General features: G+C 41.0%; 1 protein-coding gene across 4 annotated transcripts in view; it reads right to left on the bottom strand.

The window, feature by feature from the left end:
- The window catches only part of LOC127763019 (heavy metal-associated isoprenylated plant protein 47-like), a 33,598-nt gene that overhangs the window by 8,396 nt on the left and 1,564 nt on the right, over positions 1-23,638 (bottom strand). The window contains exons 1-2 of one of the 4 annotated variants that reach the window (XM_052287584.1): positions 20,075-20,239; positions 19,327-19,854 (exon numbers count right to left, since the gene is read on the bottom strand). The exons of 1 other annotated variant lie outside the window; for it this stretch is intronic. In XM_052287584.1, coding sequence (XP_052143544.1) covers positions 19,504-19,854; positions 20,075-20,083 — 360 coding nt within the window. In that variant the 5' untranslated portion in view covers positions 20,084-20,239 and the 3' untranslated portion in view covers positions 19,327-19,503. Of the gene's footprint in view, positions 1-19,326; positions 19,855-20,074; positions 20,240-23,638 lie in introns of those variants that run through there. 2 more of the 4 variants (XM_052287586.1, XM_052287585.1) reach the window with 2 other exon arrangements.

Consider the following 23,638-nt stretch of genomic DNA (forward strand, 5'->3'; position numbering starts at 1 on the left):
GTGACATTCTCATCACTTTCCAATAATTGAATTCTTGCGAGCATATATAGTAGACTTTTATGGTTGTAATTTACTCCCTCTGGTCATAAACATTGATGTTTATGATAAGATCTTTAAATTTTTACCTTCGACTTTACATTAAAATAACTAAGTTTTCCAATGCATTTGCATTGGGATAAATTGAATGTTATAATTAGAACAACAAAATCTTGGTGAAACGGCGGGAGTATTTTTTTTAGTTTATGTTTCCATAGATGCTAATCCTATACTTTATATGGAATATATTTGGCATACGATTCACAACTCCCCTCCCCTATCATTTGAATTATGATATTATTATATTATGATAGTACTTTCCAAGAAAAATCTATGCATACCCTTCTTTTCACTAAGTACTATTGATGAGTTGTTGATAATCATGGTTTCAAAAGTTTGACCGAATCTTATACTAAACATCAAATATTATTAATGATTGGAAGGAATAATATTTGATGTGTGCATACATATATTGTCATTTGCATTTAACTATTTCTCGTAATTCTAAAAAAAAGAGTTTCTTGTACTTATCGCTTTTCTAAAGTAAATTGTAGGGCACAACATCTTCACGACTAGATACAATTCACAATAATAATAAATTGAAAATTGCATAGTTTTGTTGTAATAACTTGATAAATTTAAATGGGTATTAACTTAGGGGATGATCTATTCTAAGATCACGCTTTCGAGTGACGGATGGGTTGGTTTACGAGATGGTTAGGCAATGATATAAGGCGTAGCGAGTCCTTAAAATACAAGTGACGAATGACAAAATGGGTAGTTTTAGCTTGATTCAACAAGTCTTACGGTTGATCATAAGCTGTGGTGGTCTGGTATATGGATTCAAAAATTTTCCATAGCCCAGGCCTGGTAAACCCATGTGTAAATTATTCTATGTTATTGTCGTTGCACACCCAAAATACAAGGCGTTATATCATAAGTAATCTAGCTACCAATGAGCCGGAAGGGTGGCTACCCCTGCTGATGAGGTCGTCGCGAGACCTTGGATCTGCCCCTGATATTCATTTGGTAGCTAGCACTCTCTGAAGGAGTCATAATAAGTACTACCTCCATATTTTAATGTATGACACCGTTGACTTTTTATCCAACGTTTGACCATTCGTCTTATTAAAAAAAATTATGTAAGTATTATTTATTTTATTATGACTTGATTCGTCATCCAATGTTCTTTAAGCATGATATAAGTATTATTATATTTGCATAAAAAATTGAATAAAACGAATGGTCAAACGTTGGTCAAAAAATCAACGGCGTCATATATTAAAATACGGAGAGAGTATATGGCAGACAAATACATCTATAGAAGCGTTATTATAACGCATTTTATTCATAGATCAGCACAAATTACAATACTACAATACCTGACACGACACTACGACTGACGACACCAAAGGCACGGATTGTTGCGTACGTATAGCCCTTGTATAAGAGCATATACATACATACATACTAGCTAGCCGTGTGTACACAGTATACACACAGCAGATGCAATCCTTTATTGACCAAGCAAACAGCTATAGGGATAATTAAGTAGCTATACAAGCACATCATCATGCATGTATAGCAGATACATATATCTGTAAGGTTTTATGTGTGCGTTTTTATTTGTCATAATCCATTATTCGTTCGGTTCTTGCGTCGTCGTGCTCATGAGCAGCAGCCGTGGCACTTGCCTTTCCACTTGCAGCATGGGCCGCTATGGCCGCTGCAGTAGCTCATGCACTTGCCGTCATAGTCGCAGCAGCCTTTACAGTTGCAAGGCCCGCACTTGCCGTCTGCATGGATACATATATATGGGAAATTGATTCATTTATATGGTGATATACTCCTATATTATATATATTCGTTAATTTTATGCAAGCTCGTGAAGAAGACCAACAAAAACATCAAATTAATTAAGCATCATCGATCAGCAGGTGTTAAGCAATGCAAGTAGAAGCTGATATCGAACACGAAGTATATACGTACTCCCTCCATATGATAATATAAGAGATTTTGGATGGATGTGACACATCTTAGTGCAATGGATCTGAACATACAGTATATCTAGATTCATTGTATTAGAATGTATCACACATTTATCTAAAATTGTTTATATTTTAGGACGGGGGAAGTATTAATGAGTATCGATTGATTAATTATATATTCCTTGATGTTATAATTAAACTGAATTATAAATGCATATGTATATATGTAGTGTAGATAGTGATCATCACCGGCAGAGGCGACGTCGACGACGGCAGATGCAGCCACCAGCATCAGGAGAGCGAACACAACGAAAGCCTTGTTGGACGCCATTAATTTGTGCAAGCTAGCTAGTTGATTAATTAGCTCCCTCGATCTCACTTACGATGATGTGTTTTGTGTAGTAGATGGCATGCCGTGCGTGAACTTGGCCTATTTATAGGCGGAAAATGGCTTGTGATCCAAGGTACGATCAAGTACAGGGGAGCCTTTTTAGTCGATCCCGTTGACGTTATCACATGGACCGATTCATGGTGAAGAAATATTAAGTTGACTGTACGTAGCATTCTGTACATTAGTGTGTGATTATTTTTAGTCAGAGCTAGATAAGAACGCACGACGTCTATGTGATACGTGCTTAGTGTGTGTTGGAATTAAACTTGACAGTGGATACCAACGTTAATTTTTCTATAACACATTGAGTAAACTAGATATCATTGTATATATATGTTGTGAAAGAGTACAAGATGATGTGCGAACAGGCTACATATATATACACACATATGCGACTACACGACGTGATAACCAAGTCAGCGAGGATAACCTATTGGAAGTTTTTACTACCACTAACAAGTACTAGTACCAACCCACCTACCATCGTATATACTTGCGAGAATCTTAGTGAAATCTACGAAATTAAAATTCCATGTAGAAGATACTTAAAATTGAGGAGTTGAAATGAAGTTTAGTTATTATATATAGTTTTGTGCCTTAAAAGCTTCTTAATCTAAATAGGAAGTTTTTAGTCATCAAAACATTCCAATCCTCAATAGAGATCTTTTATCAAATATCAAAATTCATTCAGAAATAATAATCTCGTCTATGTATGTTGCAACCACTACTGGAGAAGTGATTTTTAGTGGATTCTAACTCAAGATCTCTCACCTTAGCCTTACGCGTGTTACCATCTTACCTGCCACATCTGACTTGGATAGAGGGCAACATATCCTATGCGCACAAAAGCTCTCAAGTTTACACATGTGCACACCAACTAACAAATGTCACCTAAAATTCTAGAAAAAAAATTATACGTGTACTTTCAATGGTATTACATCTAGGGATAAAATCATAACCTCAAATTCATTGTATTTTAGCCGTAACAAAAAAAAAACATCTAACAGTTTTAAGGTTGTAATTCTATCAGAATTTTGTCTTTTTTGTTACTCTCTATGTAAAATGAATTTGAAGATGCGACTTTGCACATAGATGCAATGCTATTGGAAGTATATGTATGAATTTTTCTAAATTTTTTGTGATAATTTTTAGTTGATGTACACGGTGTGTACACGCGAGGGTTTGTGTATATAGGATACGCTCCCTGGGTAGAGATGCTTTCTTTTGGAACCAAATTAACCACGGAGACATCTTAGTGATCGTCCTCCATCTTTACTACAGGTTGGTGTTCCTAACCTAGACCAAAAATGTTTAGGACTTTGGACTTATACAACCAGTACTAAAGCATCTTTAGTATATGTTCTTAAACCAACCGGAATATTTGTGTTTCTAGGTACCCGACGAAGGATAGTTTCTCCGGTGGTGAACCCTGGGTGAAGCATTTCGATTCTCCAAATATAATTATAACTACCAAAAGTGTCCGTACGTGCAACGAGAAAAACTATAATTAAATAAATTTATTAAATTATTACGGCTTAATTATTATAATCAGATAAATACTTTTAAAAAATATATTCTTCATATAGGTACGCCAGATTACTTATTAAAACGGTTTATTTCTTATCCACCCAATCAAATTAATATAGTTATTCGTGGAGAATTAAGAAGGCCACCTTGCATGCATGTAAGCTGCAGGTTCCATATGGAAAGGCAACAACTGGAGATTGCAGTAAATGCTGGGCTGAACAAAGCCTGAAGGAGTTCGGCATCAAGAAGATCTACGACTGGAGCTGCTCAGAGCATCGACACACTTCACCAGGATGCCCTCCTGGCCTCTTCCTGAGATGCAATTTTGATATGTGCTAGAAGAATGAGAAGGCAAAGCTGATTTTTATGTCCGAAGTCTGATAATTAATATGCGTTATGTATAACAATGCCGATCTTATGATGGTGTCACGATCTCATAGACTCGACTTGTCAAATTCGATGTAGAGATACTCTTAATAGTGCACTGATACTCTTAATAGTGCAGTGCAGTGGTAAAGAGTGTGTGGTTTTAACCCTGAAATCTCGTGTTCAATCTATAACACGCCACAATTTCGTTTTAAAAAATATTTAGAGGGACATCTCTATCTCCAAATCTTTTTTTATTAAATTCGATGTAGATTTCGTCAAAGTTGTGATGGACGATATCGGGCGCACCTAATGCGCGACTGGTCGCGCGGGTTTCCAGGCGCGTGACCAGTCCGCCCCTATAGGGCTGCTACGCTACTCCTCCTCCTCTAGTACTACTACTACCAGTCTACTACGTGTATATATACATATGTATATACTTTATATACATACGTATATAAATATGAAGTTTATACGTATGTATACAAAGTATATACACATGTGTATATATAGTTTTTTTGTGTATACTATAAAATTGATGTATAAAAAAGTACATGTATACAAACTTTACATAAACATATATATGTATATAAAGTTTGTATACGCGTATATAAATTTTGCATACGCGTATAAAAAGTTTGCATACGAGTATAAAAAGTTTGTATACACGTATATAAACTTATACGCGTATGTAAACTTTATATATGCGTATACAAATGTATATGTACATATTAAAAAAAGAGAGGAAAAACACAAATACAAACTTTGTATATGTACGAATATAAAACTTGGTATACATACGAGTACAAACTTTGCATACATATAACTAAAAAAAACCAGAAAAAAAGAAAGAGGAACCGAAAAAACTGGGAAAAAAACCCCGAAAAATACCAAAACAGAAAGAGAAGAAAAAACGGAACAAAAACAGAAAGGGAAACGAAAAGAATGAAAGCGCTCCCGCGCAGCGCGCCGTCCGCCGTTCCCTCTCCACGCGCGACACGTGTCCAGTCGCGCGGGGAGGGGCGCGCGTGACTGGTCGCTAGATAGTATTTTCGGGACAACATCATCACCAACTGCCCTCAGGAGCTCTCTCTGCACATGCTAGATATAGTATACCACCTAACGATTTTGTTTCCTCTATGAGTTAAAAAGAAAATTAATGAACCTGTAAATATCGGCAAAACAACAAGTATTATTAACCCAAAAAAAAGAACTCACGATAAATAAAGACAAGATACATTTTAACCAGAAAATCCTGTGCTCGATTATTTTGAGCACATGTTTCTTCGGTAAATAGGAATCAAACGATTCAAGTGAAATTTTTTTTTAATGTATCGATAAGATAGAGCCATGCTACGGGTTGTCTCGGGTCCTAAATAAATGCGGACGCTTAAAAAATCTGCATGTACATGGACATGCATCATCTCGGCGGCGGACCGCGCGCAGTACAGCGCCACCCGCGCTGGGACTTCATCGCGCGAGGCGGCGCTGCTGTCCGATGCGAGGGAGGGAGAGTACGGCGGGCATGCACGACGGCGCGGCCGGCAATTAATTAACGAGTTTGCGCCGAACTGACACATCGCTAGCTAATTCGCTGTGTGAAGCTATACGAGAGCATGCATGCACCTGATCGCGGTGTCGTCCTCAGTAGGATATACTCCATATGTACCTGTATCTTGCCACCCACAAGTTAAGGAGAAGCTGGTCGTGGTCGTGGAGACTGGAGATAGATGGATCGACGGGTTTCACGTACGCCGCGCGTGGCCTTACCGGCCGAGTTGGAGTTGGAGGAGAAGCAGCTGAAGCGCACGCGGGCGCGGACTGAGATCGGGCCGTGGGTGGGGGGCGTGCGTGGGGCACGATAGAAGACAGGCCCAGGCGAGCCCACCGAGCGCCTCGAGTAGGATGATGAGGTGCCCCCGACGGATGGAAAAAGCACGCACACCGATGCGGGTAACGTACGTATTAATTCTTCGGAAAGTCAGATAGCTGATGTCACAACGGACAAAAAGGTGAGTGGGCATTGAATCATCTTTTAAGTGACAAATTTTCACTACTACAAGAATCATAATAGCTAGGTTTTAATTGAGAAATCCACTAGTTCAAGCATAGAAACCAGCACCCCTCAAGTTAGGAACTGACATCTTTAAGGTTTTATGAATTGCCATGCAGGGGAGAGGAAGAGGCGACCATGCATGGATCTGGATGCCCCAAGCTCGTGGCGGATGGATCTGGCCATCCCAGAGCTCATGCTAGCTAGATCCGGTGGCCGCCGCCGCTACCACTGCGCTACACAGAGGAAAGGAAGAGGCTACCACCGGGGCGCCAGGGAGAGGAAGAGGCGGCTCCTACAGCGCCGTGCCGGGGAGAGGAAGAGGCGGCTACCACCGTGTCGCACCGCGCCGGGGAGAAGAAGAGACAGCGGAGATGAAGAGATGGCCGCCGCCATGCTGGGAGATGGGATCGAGATGAAGAGCGAAGGGGAGTGGCGTATGGGATAAGGACATTGTAGGAGGATAAGGACGCTCACTCCATTCTATGATCCAACGGGCTATGGCTTAAATGGCCGAGAGTATACTTGATACAACAGATCTTGCAGTTGATCATGAGATAGCACCCTAAGAGCCTTTTGTATGGTAGATAGAGATCAGGGCCGTGTCTAACAATTTGAGCCCCCGTGCAAAACATAAATTTGAAGCTCAGTGGCGTTCTACTAAGTTCGAGGTTGGGAGATGAAATATGTCTAGATATAGTTGTTTATTTTTATTATGTGAAAAAAAATCTTTGATGCATGGAATGCAACATCTTATCGTTGTCATGAGCCATACCTCTTTGAGTTGACCATATGATTACCATTATCGGAACCATAGAAAATTAGTATGTTTTAGGCAATTAATTTAAATCATTAAAAAAGTGAGAGTGGAACTTTTAAAAATATAGTGAGATGCGTTTAAACATGTTGGAACACATTGAAATGAATTAAAATACCGAAAATTTAGGGCCTTTTCAGCCCCCCATCTTGCACACCATTAATTATCGTTAGAGATATGGAGATAAAAACTCATTAATTATTTCATTTATTAATTACAGACATACACGAGTGTACACGGTACACACACAATCCTATATACATTGATCAACAAATTAACAAACGAAACTGTATAGGGACTGGCTATATAACATCATCATATATAGATACATAGCAAACCCGGGCATATCAATCAAACATTAATTCAAACTGTAGGTATAGGTGCGTTTTTTTCATTTTTGTGAGATCCACATCAAATTATACTACTGTATGTCTTCAGGAGCAGCACTGGTGGCACTTGCCGTGCCAGTGGCAGCACGAGTCCTTCTGATGATGGCCATGACAGTAACGCATGCACTTGCCGGCCGGATAGTGGCAGCAACCCCGGCCGTGGCAGTCATGCCCGCCGCCGCCGCTGCCGTTGATCGTCTGCATATGCATGGGAATACGGGATCAGATAATCGATAAACGGTACAGTATGCGTGTAGATGTGTAGTGCAGTTAATTAGAGCAAGTTTAATAGTGTAGCCAAGTACTAGCTCTAATTCATCTATAGCTAATCTAATAGGTCATTCTTACAATAGTTACATACTACACTATTAATACATGGTCCCACCTGTCATACACATGCTGCGTCTTGGAGTCTGTGCTACAGCTGGCTACAAATCTGTAGCCTGCTCCCCTTCTCTCTCCTGATTTATCTTAAAATATGTTTATACTGTCTTATAGCCTGCTATTGTACCTACTCTTAGGCTGCATTCGGCAGTCAAGGTTCCCAACTCTTCCTCCTCGTTTTCCGCACGCACGCTTTTCAAACTACTAAACGATGCGTTTTTTGCAAAAAGTTTATATACGAAAGTTGCTTAAAAAAATCAAATTAATTCATTTTTAAAAAAATTTAGCAAATACTTAATTAAATCACATGCTAATCGCTGCTCCGTTTTACGTGCCGGGAAGTGAGGGTTCCCGAACGCAGAGTGTGCATCGATTAGTTCGATCAATCTTGGCTTTTAATTCATTAATGAGGTAATTACTATCTACGTTTCTTTGTAATATGATGAATCTGGACAGAGCTATGCATGTAATATTTTGGGACGAAAGAAGTAACATATTGGTAAAATATATGCAGGATACTGTGATGCAGTTTGCTCACGAGAGTCCTCGGCGGAGGCGACGTCGATGAAAGCAGCGGCGAGCAGGAGAGTGAACACAAGCAAAGCTGCCTTGGACGCCATGGCTCTGTAATGTAAGCTAATTAAGGTAGTAGCTTAAGTGATCTTTATATGTTTGTATGTATAAAACATGCACCAACTAGACATATTTATAGGTGCAAATGGATCTCTATGAGCCAGGTCTGTTTGAGTATAGGAAAGCTTTAGTTTAGTGCCAGTTGGAATTATCATATTCATAGTGACCGACTCAATGGTGAAGAAATATTATGTTTGACTACATAGAATTCATTCGACGTTAATTAGATGGCGCCGTCAGGTTGAAAAGCACTCACGGCATATTGTATGTATGATGCAAGCATGCTTACTGTGTATTCAAATATATGACACAGGACTGATCTACAAAAGTAAAACTAGATAATGAACTGCACCAATGCTAACGAATTACAACATATTCGGAAAAAAGAATATTAATATGGTATGAAAGTCAAATTTCTCTGGGAACATGCCAATTAGCGTACACGTGAGCATGGAATGCAACTAAGTCAGCGAGGGTTTCCTATTAGTATACTAAAGGGATCCGCCTAGAACCTAAAGGGGCCGGTGTCTAGGAAAATCACATATGTAATAGTGGTAGGAATACGTCTAGCTATCGGCACTGCAATCTAGCACCACCTATCACCGTGCTGGCGGATCTTAGTAAAACCCACAAAAATCTCATGCGAAGGTTCCACGAAATTGAAGAGTTGATATTAAGTTTGATTGCTGTGGTTTTTTTTTTTGTTGAAAGTTTCTTATACTGAATGGGAAGAGTTTTACTTTAATTGAAGGTTTCCAAACATTCTGAACAGAAGAAGTTGTTTATACTTTGGATAAGTGTTGACGAAAAATCCGCGCTCAGCCGATGATGCCAAATCATGTTTTCGAGCGAACTATATAAGTCGAGAAACACAATTGCCTAGGAGATCTGCTTAGCTCCAATGCAGGTCCTAAAGTTTGATGAGATACGAGCGTGCCAGTCAGTTTGATCCTATAACTAACAAGATATATAAATTTATGATCAAAGAGGCGATCGGCTGACAAGCCGATCGATATAGCAATACTAGCCGATGTTGATGCCAGCCGATGTTGATGCCAGCCGATGTCGGCCATCTCTAGCATCACGCCTATCAGGATATGGATTTTTATCCCTCAAGTAAATATCCCCTCGTAACTTGTATGTCATCTATTTTAGAGAAAAATACTTCAATAGCCCGGCTTAGGCAAAGGTTAGTACTAAACAGCAAAGAAGTACTCCAACTAAGCATTAGAAACAGAAGTACTGAAGCTTTTCCATTCTTTAGGAGGAAAGAAACAGTCTTAGATTGAGTGGCCTAGAAGCTAAACTGTAAACGTATGTACTTTTGTCTTGCTCTTGAGAAATTAAGAAATAATAACATGTTCTCTCTATATAATTTTACTACGTCAATTATCATGATTCTTCAATCCTATTTGGTGTTAATTTCATTATCATTTCACAGTCTACATAAAGCACATTACTAAAAAAAACCATTTTTCATAGCACCATCCTTTTATTTTTACTGACGGGTTTAATGACCACACACTTGTAAAGATACTTGAGAGAGATTCCGTTCATCATTTTCATTGGCTGTTACTTAAGAGATCCGCTTGCAAAAATACCTCGCTAGCGAAAATCGAATGTCGTATAAGGAGCACCGACTGAAAAAAAGTTGCTATATTAAAAAATCACCCATCTCACCCTTCCTAACACTTCATCTCCTCTTTCCCAATCTCACCCCCTCCCCAACCCCCGCGCCCTTAGCCTCTCCTCCTCCTTCTCCTCTTCCTCTCGATAGTGACGGCGACTCAAGGGGCGCGGGCGGCGGACCTGGCCATCGGAGCGCTACGGGCAGCTAGCCCAACCGCGAGAGGGGCAGAGAGCTCCTCCGCGCTGCTGACCTCCTTAACGCCTCCCCGCGGAGGTCCACCCCCCAGATCTACGTGAGGCGGGGACAGCGGCAGGAGGTGCGACGGAGGAGGAGGTGGTGGCAGGAGGTGGGGAGGGCTACGCCGGAGGTAAGAGGACGGCGCCGGGGACGAAGCTAGGAGGAGGAGGGCAACGCCGGCGGTAGAGGACGGCGTAGGGGGCGAGTGGCGGAGGAGGTAACATAGGCATGAATGGGAGCGATTTTTTTTAGGGCGAGGTAGACAGCCGAGCAGGGGGCTAGCGTCGGCACCTCCGACGCGACTGCTAGTTCCCGCCGCCGCCTCAAGGTGATGACCACGGGACGTGGGGTGGTGCCGTGCGGGCGTGGAGAGGAGGCAGGAACCTAGGGGGGGGGGGGAGGGTGGAGGTTAGGCTATCTTGCATTATATCCCTTCTAATTATCACGTTTGCAACGCCATCCCTATAGACGGAATTTTATCTTCTTCACATTGTATTTCACATAAGTATAAGGGTCATTCCAGATATAACGTCACGAGTTGTCAGGGAGCGGAAGGGTATGGTTAAAATTCATTATATAGTATATACATGAGGCTATTTTTGCAAAATGATCATAAGACGCATGGCTTGCATTCAAATTGAAACCGGCCACAAGAGGTGGGGGGAAACAGGCACGCAGCCATGCACAATTAATTTGCCCCAAACCACCTGATTAACCGACGCACTGCGATCGACCTGCCAGTCACAAGCGCGCGTACGAGGAGCCCAGAACGCTAAACGACGACGTGTCAATCAACGGATTAGCCAAAAAAATTCAAAAAAAAAGAGAAAAAGAGAGGTTTAGGCTAGTAATTAATTGACTGATGATAACTTGATAAATGGGTGTTAATTAGCTTGTGGATGAAATCCCAAGAATCACGCTTTCAAGTGACAAATCGGTTGGTTTACGAGATGGTTAATTAGGCAATGATATAGGACGTAGCGAATTCTTAAAATACAAGGGTGTTATAGCTACGAATGACAAATGGGTGTTAGCTTGATTCAACAAGTCTTACGGTTGATCATAAATTTTCCATAGGCCGGGCCAGGTAAACACACATGCGCACTAAATTAATCTAGGTCGTCGTCGTTTGCACACTCAAAATACAAGGAATTACTCCCTTCGTATTTTAATGTATAACGTCGTTGACTTTTTGATAAATGTTGGGCCTTTCGTCTTATTCAAGAAATTTATGTAATTATAATTTATTTTATTATGACTTGATTTATCATCAAATGTTCTTTAAGCATGACATAAGTATTTTTTATATTTGTATAAAAATTTTGAATAATACGAGTGGTCAAACGTTAATAAAAAGTCAACGGTGCCATACATTAAAACACGGAGGGAGTATATCATATATACATGTATACATACATATATATATATATATATATGTATATACATGTATACATATATATATACATATATATATATATATATACACACACTATAGAAGCATTATTATAACGCATTTTATCATAGATCAGCACAAATTACAATATTACAATACCATGACACGACACCAAAGGCACGGATTGTTGCGTACGTATAGCCCTCGTATAAATACTAGCACTAGCCGTGTGTACACATGTACACACAGCAGATCGAAGCAATCCTTTATTGACCAAAGCAAACAAACTATAGGGCGAAGTAGCTGTACAAGCACATCGTCATTCATGTATATATAGCAGATTTTATACTATATATTTGCATAAGGTTTACGTGCGTTTAATTTGCCATCGATCCATTCATCGTCTTCATGAGCAGCACGAGTGGCACTTGCCCCATTTACAGCATGGACCGCTGTCGCCGCTGCAGTACTCGTAGCACTCGTCATAGTGGCAGCAGCCTTTACACTTGCAAGGCCCACACTTCTTGCCGTCATGATCGCCGTGATCTGCATGGATGGGATCTCGAATAATTAAGCTTATTACACGGAAATTGATTCATGATACGGAGAGACTGTTTAGCACAGCTCCACCTCCACCTCCATCTCTTTTGGAGGTAGAGTCCAGCTAAACAGTTTCAGCTCTACCTACTCTATCCGTCTCTAAATATAAGAGATTTTGGTTGGATGCGACGTATTCCACAGTACAATGATTCTGGACATGAAAGCTGTCCAAATTCGTTATACTAGAATATATCACATCCAACCAAAATCACTTATATTTAAAAACGGAGGGAGTAAAATAAAAGTAGAGTTGGGTGGAGCACTCTTACAAAATGAACTAAAGATGTGGAGCTGGGTGTAGGCTGCTCCACAACTTCACTACAGACCCAACTCTTAGAGCTAAATTTAGAAGTTAAAACTTTACCAAATAGACCCGAAGTATATTATTATATGATATGTGTGTATGTGTGTGTATATGCGTACCAAAAAACGCATATACATACATCATATATATACAGCAGAAAAGAGAGGAAATATAAAAACGCATACCACAAAAACATCAATGCATCATTAGCAAGTGTTAAGCAATGCAAGTAGAAGCTGATATCGAATACAAAGGTATATTATAGTCCCTCCGTCCCATTTTAAGTGCAGCTATGGTTTTCCGCGTCCAATTTTAATCGCCCGTCTTATTTAAAAAAAATTAAAAACATAAGTCGCAAGTAAAGTACTATTTATGTTTTATCATTGCATAAAAAAATACTAATTATAAAAAAAATTTAAATAAGACGGATGATCAAAGTTGAACGTGGAAAATTATGGTAGCACCTAAAATAGGACGGAGGGAGTATTATATACGTATTGATAAGTATTGATCGATTAAATATTCGATGTTAGTTCGAGTTTAATTATTCCTTGATGTTATAAACTGAATTATCCATATGTATATATGTAGTGTAGATAGTGGTCATTACCGGCAGAGGCGACGTCGACGACGGCAGATGCAGCCACCAGCATCAGGAGAGCGAACACAACGAAAGCCTTGTTGGACGCCATTAATTTGTGCAAGCTAGCTAGTTGATTAATTAGCTCCCTCGATCTCACTTACGATGATGCGTGTGTTTTGTGTAGTAGATGGCATGCCGTGCGTGAACTTGGCCTATTTATAGGAGGAAAATGCATGGCTTGTGATCCGAGGTACGATCAGCCTTTAGTCGATCCCGTTGACGTTATCACACATGCATGGACCGATTCATGGTGAAGAAATATTAAGTTGACTGTACGTAGCATTCGTACGACATTAATTAGTTTGTGATTATTTTTAGTCAGCTAGATAAGAACGCACGACGTCTATGTGATACGTTGTGCTTAGTGCGTATTGTAATTAAACCTTACTCCTCCATCTCTAAATATTTGACGCCGTTGATTTTTAACATGTCTGACCGTTTATCTTAATAATTTTTTTTGAAATACATAAAACTATATATATACATAAGGAAAAAGTACGAATTACCCCTTTGAACATTCGTGACAATACGAATTACCCCCACCCCCACCTCAAAACCAGACATTTGATACACTAAACTATTGAAACCGGATAAATTACCCTTGGCTCAACCCAGAGTAATTTTGCTCCTACGTGGCACACACGTGGTGCCAGGGTGGCAATCCAATCACAAAGAAATATTAAGAAACTATGGGCCCACTTGTCATGTACTCCTACCTCACCCCTCTCTCTCTCTTCTCTCTCATCCGCTAGGGGGCACGGCGGGCACGCCGGGGAGGGCGGGCGGCGACGGCGAACGTGAAGCACGGTGTCAGCGACCGCGTCCGCGGTGGCGACGCACAAGTCACGCGAGATGGAGCTTTGTAGGAGGCGGACGGCTGCAGTGTGGTTTAGGATGAGTGATGTCTGGCTTTCAGGTTCAGGGAGGAAATTCGGCCGACGACGAAAGTTTAGGGGTGTAATTCATACTTTTTTAAATAATAGGAAAAGAATTAATAATTACTTAATTTTTTTAATAAGACGAATTGTCAAACCTGCACTAACTAGACATATTTATAGGTGTAAATGGATCTATGAGCCAGGTCCATTTGAGTATAGGAAAGGTTTATGCCCTGTTTAGTTCCCGTACAAAAATTTTACACCCTATCACATCGAAATTTTGAACACATGCATGAAGTATTAAATATAGGCTAAAAAATAACTAATTACACAGATTACGACTAATTTGCGAGACGAATCTTTTAAGCCTAATTGCTCCATGATTTTGACAATGTGGTGCTACGTACAGTAAACATTTGCTAATGACGGATTAATCAGGCTTAATAAATTTATCTCGATGTTTACTGATGAATTCTGTAATTAGTTTTTTATTAGTGTCTGAATACCCCCATACGACACCCTGTATAATACCCGATGTGACACGCCAAAACTTTACACCCCTTATTTAAACAATCCCTTAGTTTAGTGCCAGTTGGCATTATCATATTCATAACGACCGACTCAATGGTGAAGAAATATTAAGTTTGACTACATATAATTCATTTGACGTTAATTAGTGCCATCTGAGCCGTCAGGTTGAAAAGCACTCACGACATATTATATGTATAATGCAAACATGCTTACTGTATTCAAATATATGACACAGGACTGATCTACAAAAGTAAAACTAGATAATGAACTGCACCAATGCTAATGAATTACAACATATTCGGTAAAAAGAATATCATTAGTATATGCTATATGAATGCCAAATTTCTCTAGGAACAGGCCAGTTAGCGTACACATGAGCATGCATGGAACACAACTAAGTCAGCGAGAGCTCCCTATTAGCTAGGGAACACGTCTAGCTATCGGCACTGCAATCTAGCACCACCTATCACCATGCTGGCAGATCTTAGTAAAACCTACAAAAATCTCATGTGTAAAGGTTCCACGAAATTGAAGAGTTGACATTAAGTTTGATTGCTGTGGTTTTTTTTGTTGAAAGTTTCTTATACTGAATGGGAAGAGTATTACTTTAATTGAAAGTTTCCAATCATTCTGAACAGAAGAAGTACTCTGGATAAGAAGTTATCGATTCCCCGTAACCATTTGTTTTCCCTCGTGATGAACGTACTTGTTGCTGTAGGTTTTCTTGGTGAATGTTTTCCCTTGTGGATCTTACTGAATACTCCATCTATCTCAAAATATATAAATGAATTTGATTAGATGGGACACGTCCTAACACTGTAAATCTGGACAGGCTTCACTACTCATATTCGTAGCATTCTCATCCAACCAAAATCCTATTTTAGAACGAAAGTAGCACATATAGTTTACCCTTGATCTTTATGTAACAGCAGATGTGATTATGTTGGTGACATAGCTAGCAGCTTATTGAGATCTCATAGTATTTGCTCCCTCCTGTTGGAATATAGAGTGAATTGTCCGTCTTTTCTTATCAGCTTAAGCTTTTAGTTTGAACTGATCGGTGCATGCAACTCAATATGGCATAGAAATCTCAAGTTCGAATCTTGACAGGTGCACAATTAAATAAAAATTGTAGCCCACTTTTATTCCACGCTAGAGGCTTGAGGGGGTCTTGTGTGAGGGGAATCGTTAGACAAATGCATATCCAGATTCGTATTAGCAGGATGTGTCACATTTAATACTAGATTGGTTTTTTATAGGACAGAAGGAGTATATTGTTGTTGCATCAACAACCCGAGAAAATATATATAATTCTAGCTAATTCGTTAGGCACTGTCAGGGGCTCAAAGTTTACGAGTGAAATCTGGCTTTGGCAATCGTTAGCGGATCAAGCACGCGACGAGGGAAGCCATTAGCCGAGGTTGCTGGCAACACCTACCAAGTTGGAAATCGGGGACGAAGAAGAAGAAGCAGCTTAGGGCACAGGAGGTCATCGCATTTACAATTAATTATAAAACGATACATTTGCCAACAATAAGACATTTATAATAACTTCGTTACTCTTAAAATATGCCATCAATATGCTGTTGATGGCAGAAAAGCACACCTCGACATCACACCGGTCTTTGCGGGCATCGTAACGAAGCCATCCCGTTGAATTGGATATGTTCGATCTCGATGGATAACGGTACACGTGGATGTCGCTGGCCCATCATGGTAGGCCCATTATAAGGCCATTACCTGACAAAGTACAACAATCCATTTGGATCCCCAGTTGGGTCGAAATCATTTGGCCCATCGTGAGTTTGGTAGCTACCGATCCAACTTGGCCCATCGGAATTTGGGTCGGTACCAAGGAAAAAGTACACCGAAGGTCCCTCAACTTATCATCGAGTTACAAAATCGTCCCCAACTGCAAAACCGGATACAACGACATCCTCTAACTTACAAAACCAGTACAAACTAGGTCCTTCGGCGTTTTTGACTCCAGTTTTGACCGATGTGGATCCCATGTGTCAGCCTCTACTTCCCCTACCCTCTCCACCTCTCTTCTTCTCTCCTCTTTCCATGGGTGACGGCAGCAGCACGGTGTGGCGGGCGCGGCAGATGGCCGGCACGGAAGAACTGGGCGGCACCGGCGACAGACGACGTGGGGATGCGGGAGAAAGGGCGACAGAGTGGCACGGTGACACAGGAGAAAGGGCCACGCGGGCGCCCAAGTGCTCCCCGCGCGGGTTGCGGTCGGAGGTTGCCGCGGGGAGGGGGAGGAGGAGCTGTGCGCGTCCTCCTCCTCGTCGAACCAGTCACCATCATCGTTGTCGTGCGCCATCACCTCGCTGGCCTTCTCCGCCCGCAGCCGCCGTGCTCAAGCTCGTCCTCTTCGATCTCCCTCATGCTCCCGCCGCCGCCTCCCTCCCGTTCTCCCGTGTCGCCGCCGCCCATCGCCGGCTAGCCGTCGGACCTCCTCCCCACCTCTAGCCGGCATGCCCAGGGAGATGACTGAGAGAGAGAGAGAGGAGGAGGAAGAGGAAGGAAGAGACCCCGATGACATGGTGACCTGACATGTGGGGCTCACGTAGGTCCCACGCTGACTTACCCACCACGTCGAATAAAACCAGGTTCAAAACCGCCGAAGGATGTAAAGAGAACAGTTTTGTAAGTTAAGGGATGCAATATATCTGGTTTTGTGGTTGAGGGATGATTTTGTAATTCGATGACAAGTTGAGGGACCTTCGGTGTACTTTTTCCCGGTACCAATGGTACCTGTTCAATCTGGCCCATTAGAATCTTTAACTAGTTTACCATCGGATCCAACTAGCCCATCAGATCTCGATTTAAGAAAGCCCACTTCCAATCCCGCATGGCCCGGTCCACGTGAAATCTGTGCTTCCCCGATCTGAATCGCCTTCTTAATCCATACATTTGCGATTTGGAGTGATACGTGCGCGATTTGAATTGCGGGTCTTATATTTGTCTGCCTCAAACCTGTATTTGGATGTGATGCATGCCTTCTTTTTACTTGTACTACCACTTATGCATTGGTGATACTAATTGATAATTCATCATGCACATAGATGATCGAAGATGAATCGTCCAGCACTCCGATGTATACAGGTCACAGACCACTATGCACAAATTTCACTTATCCAATGTTAACATCCATGGGGCGCATTTGACTATGGTTTTATGGATTACTTCTTCCACAATGTGCTCACGCCGCATGTATGATAGTCCTGAATTTGGTTGATTATTTGATGGGTTGTCGCCTCCTGGCCTCTGAAGGTTCTCGCATTTCTTTCTCTCCAGATTTTCCAAGCAACTAGTAGGAAAACTGATTTGTGCCCTTTGTGTTTTGTTACTTCTAGATCGCTTGTTCCTTGTGTCCACCAATCCAGCATATCCCTGCTAGTGCTCCACCTCTGGATGATGTGCCCTTGTCGTAGCCAATGGAGCACGCCAAATTAAACTTGCTTCGAGACTGAGCATTCGAATAGCAAGTGGTTGATGGTTTCAAGGTTTCGAAAACATAACTGGCCGAAGTAGTTGTTTGACCACCCCCTAGTTTGCAACATATCTGTTGTCCATACCCGATTTTGAATCGCAAGCCAACTGAACATCTTGCATTTCGGCGGGACCCATGCCTCCCAAGACAGCGTTGCCGACGGCGAGGTTGTCATTCCCTCAAATTAGAAAAGATAGGCAAATTTTACGTTGTATTTCCCATTTGCCGTACATGTCCAAGTGATCGAATCCTCCACTCCTGTCAATTATGAGCTTTCGAGTGCTAAGACCTCCCAGATTTTATGTATTCTGAAAGAAGGGTGATAGTGAGGTTGTGACGGATGTCATTTATCCACCTTCCATGTTAATGCACTGTTTTGAATGTAGACATCATATACTGTTTGATGGTCAGATTGTTAACTGTTAAAATAAATCCTTCAGAATCTTTAGCTGTTGACGGTATATGAACTGCATTAAATCTAAGAACATGCTACGAACCCCTCTGCAGAACACCTTAAGTTCTTTTTTTTTATTTATTGACTATAAGTTTCTGAAATTTATACATAACTAATTTAACTTCTGTGGGAGCCTGTGAACTTTTAGTATAGACTCCATCAAAAGGTTTCCTCTTGAACAATTCGATTTTTGACTCAACAACCAAAATTCGACTTTTCAACACACATCACAATGTTCCAACATTAGCAACCAGTGCAGGGACGCGTACGTGGTCGTCAGTTTCCAGTAAAACTCAGTTTGGTGCGTGGAGTTTACTTTGCAAAGCGCGGTCGTCGCACTCTCGCGTCGCGTCGTCGTACGTGGCCGTTTCTTGGTCAAAACTTTCTCTGCCAGGAAATTGCCGCCCAATTGCATACTATTAGTCCCCATCGCGCGTTCACCCATCCATTGCTTAACCAAAAGTCTTGTAATTTTATCGCCTATCAACAGCACGGTCACAATAAAGTTTGAGATTGACATAAGCTGCCAAAATCTTTCTCCGAACCAATCAAGTCACCAAAAACCGAACAAATTAAAAGACATGCCAATCTTAGCAATCTGTTAAATCTATACATTTATACACAATACAGTTACGACATAATTACATTACAGATTACATATAACTACAATATAACTTATATCGAACATTTCAATCGCTCCGATTCAACGGACTAGATCGATTGATTTATTTATACTTAGTATAGTTATTACCACCACCACGAGGAGCTAGCCGGGTATTGGTAGACGACGTGCTGCGGCGGCGGCGCGTAGCCGTAGGGGTAGCAATTCCACGGGTACGGGTACTCCACGATGGCGGGCTCCGGCTTCTTCTCCTCCTTCTTGTCCTCGCCGACGGTCATGAGCGTGGCATGGCCGACCTTCTTGCGCAGCGCGGTGGTGAGCTCGATGGAGTCGACGCCATCGCCGACCACCACCAACTGGTCCTTGCCGTCCCCGGCCAGCGCCACCGAGTCCACCCCGCTCGTCGACGCCACCAGCGCCATCGCCTTCGACCGGCACTTGTCGCTCGCCATGTTCACCTTGATCACAATCTTTTGCTGCAAAAACCAACCCAACCAAATTCAGTTTCAGGGGCTTTCAGCATGCGACACTTGCTAATAAGATGTAGTAAATTACTACTACTACATTCGTCCCAAAATATAACAATTTTTGGCTATAAATCTGGACAAACTATTGTCCAGATTTATAGCTTAAAAATGCTTATATTTTAGAACGGAGGGAGCACTAGTTAGCAAGTTGTAGTAATTATGTATGTACCTTGGCCATTGCTGCTCTCTTGGGAGGAATGAGATCAGAGGCTGCTACAATTAGCAAAAGTCTGAATGGTGTAACTGTTCTTCACTTGGGAATTGAAGCTGGAGCTCTGTTGTGCAGAGGACCTCAGCTTGGTTAGCTTGCCGTGGATGAGGGAGAGCAGAGCCTGAGAACTCCCCTCCTTATATAGGAGTGTGCCGCTCTGCTAGATATGTGTACGCTGAACAATTCAGATGTGGAGCAGTTGGGATTTTCTTATTTTGTTTACGACTTGGTGTGACTACGGTCATGTCAGTAATTAATCCCATTAGTCACTTGGCTGATCAATATTGCTGCAGACGCGGCACGAGAAACCGTGTAATGTGAGTATACTACTACTGTCGTTGCTGCTTGTTTGGACTCCTTAACTGTATTATACTTGGAGCAGCAGATTAATTAGTGACCAAGCACTCTCCTTCCTCCTTCCTCCCGAAGGCTTTTTGTTCATATCTCCATTAAGACATTAAACTAATTTCGCACAATTGGTTGATCACACTATACTAGTAGTCTAGTACCATGCCGTCAGGTTGTGCGGTTATGACGACTGCTGCGTTGGTGTCAGCTTGGAGAAGTAGGACACAGGGACGAACGTTCTTCCAGTGATTGAAAGAGTAAAGTTGCAACGCACTAGTTGCAATTAATATAAGAAATAAGAATCCATCACATTGAGCCATGTCATTGACAATTTGTAATCCGTTGGATTTCATATGGACGCTTGGCAGTTCATTTCAGATTACATTACTCGTTTGCTTGCTATGCAATGTACTTAATTAGCACATGCGTTGAGAAATAAGCACAAGCTTTAACGTGTTCCCATACTCCAACAGGAATAATATACTATTTGTTACTTTTTCTACTACCTACTCATTATAGGTTGCTATATTTTAAAATGGGGAATGCATAAACAACTATGAAAAAACAGGTCAAAAATCAGAGGGAGTATTTTAGAACGGAAGGTGTACCATCTACATGACGACTTCCTTGATCTCGAAGAACTTGATGATTAGCATATCTGAAATTGTTGGTCGGCATGTATTTAATGGAGTACTGAGCAGTAACTTTGTGCGATGCTTTTCCTTTGAAACATACGGAACTCGTATTTGTCAAATCATTATCATGATTATTATTTTATAATAAACAATTAAATATTATGAGGATTATATAGGTAATTCTGGTTTATTGGTGAAGTGTTAGTAGACAGATGGTCTGACTTGATCAAGTATCAAGGACAGTTAGACCTGTGCCATGTGGCTGGTTCGACTGACAAGGTAGCGGTGGTCTGATTGGAGCCGTGTGTGCAGTTAGACTTACTCCTAGATAGGTGAACTCTGGATTTAGAAGGGGTTTCCCAGTGAATTTGAGTGCTTAATTTTTAAGGCTTGTAATTGTTCTGTATGCTAACATAAGTCATGGATGATAAAGACTTATGCTTGAATATTGTTCTTTTTTGTTTATTTATGTATATGTGTGTCTTGAGATCACATGAGTATCGCTGATGATGGATTGGAAGTCGAGTTAGGTGAAATTGATGTACAAACAATTAAGGAGATTATGAAAGATGATCATAGTAACAAACAGTGCAAGTGGAGGTGAAATTGTTGGCATACACGGGATGTGCGCGCATATGAAAGACGAGTCAAATTTTGAAAATTTATTTTTTAGGTGGTCCCTTACGAGGGCTGTTCCTCTTAGATATTGTTTATAAAAATAAATTTTATCTAGTCTCTTAAGTAACCATATGGAAAAGTCAATTTCTGCGGTGGTTTGGACCAAAGTCCCCGGTGCATTTCTACTTGTATCTTCTTATTTTTTTTTGGAAGAATAGCTACTTTAGTCCCAAAAGTTTCTCTGCAGGATCAGTTTAGTCCCTAACCTTTTAAATGGTCCAAAGAAATTCTTAACCTTTGTCATAAGGCCTAGAATAGTTCTTAGGTCCACCAAAATCATCATATGAATATGCCATGTCACCATTCATGTAAAATCTATGATGAATTGTTCAATTTACCCTTATGTATATCATAGAAAAATAAATATAAAGGTGAATTAGACATAACCATAGAAAAAATATACTTCTTTTTTCACCCTTTTGAGGTATATTTTTGCTCTTACATATACCATATATTTTTTTAACTTTTTCCTTTTGTTTTTTATTTTCCTATGCGTAAGGGTAAATTAGACAAATCATATAGATTTTACATAAGAAGGTGACATAGCATGTCCATGTGGCGATTTTGGTGGGACCAAGTACTATATTAGCCCACATGACAAATTTAAATGATTTGTTTGGACAATATGAAAGATTAAGGACTAAAATGACCCAGGAGCAAAACTTTAGAGACCATATTAGCTATTCTCCCTTTTTTTTTTCTAAAATCACGAGGAGTGTTTGAGAAAATGGTTTTTAATATATAGTGGAGGGGAGATTGTTGCCGGTTGGAGAGAGTGCAGATCCTCTGCAGCACTGCTAGCAGTGGCTGACGTGTGGACCCGGGCTCACATGCCAGCCACTGCTACTGCACCAGCAGTACTGCAGCCAATACCCATTGGGTTGGAGAGGATGACGGAATGATCGAGATGGGAAGCGGGGAGTTGTTTATATGTTTTTTTGTGTCCGGTGTAAAATATCAAAGTTTATCATTGTAAATTTAAATAATAATGAAAGGCTAAAATAGGAGATGATAGGTGCTGACAAAAATTTAAGACATCTCTTAAGCATAATTATGGTCTTACATTATGTAGATGGTATAGTCTCAGACTATATGTGTCCACGTTATGTTTCCTCTATAAATCTTCTAGGGGCGCAGCCTTTTTTCACAAGAACTCCTACTACTCTCCTAGGGGCATAGTACAGTAGTGCAGCGGAGACTGAGAGCAAACGGTTCGTGCGACCAGTAGTACTACTCTTTTTCGTGAGCTGAAAGATTTTATGTGGCGTACTCAGCGGAGTATTCCCTCAGTGGCTCAGTCCAAAAAAAAAAATAAAAGATAAATTCTGGGTTTCCGTGTCCAACGTTTGACCGTTAGTTTTATTTGAAAAAATTATAAAAAAAAATTAAAAAAGACAAGTCACATATAAAATATTATTTATATTTATCATCTAACAACAATAAAAATACTAATTATAAAAAAATTTCATATAAGACGAACGATCAAACGTTGGACACGAAAATTTAGGTTTTGGGCTTTTGTTAGGACGGGGGATGGGCTTTTGTTAGGACGGGGGAGTAGTAAGGAATTCGGTCGACACAGCTGCAGCTGGTCCAGCGACAGCGATCTGGCCAATCCAATCGAAGAGGAAAATCGCAACACGACGAAGACGAATTCGAAGCCGACGACCGGTGATCCCCGCCGTGCACGCCGGCGCCCGGCCGGCGAAACTGCCCGATCGGCTCGGAAGATTTAATCCGACTTGCCATTATTCATCTTTCTTTTTTTTTTTGCGGGGACTTGCCATTATTTATCGACTAATATATCTGAGCGAGTGAATAGCGCTACTGCTTCTTTTGGACTCGTTCGGCAGAGAACGGC

This window comes from Oryza glaberrima, chromosome 2, assembly GCF_000147395.1.
Source record: "Oryza glaberrima chromosome 2, OglaRS2, whole genome shotgun sequence".
NCBI lineage: Eukaryota > Viridiplantae > Streptophyta > Magnoliopsida > Poales > Poaceae > Oryza > Oryza glaberrima.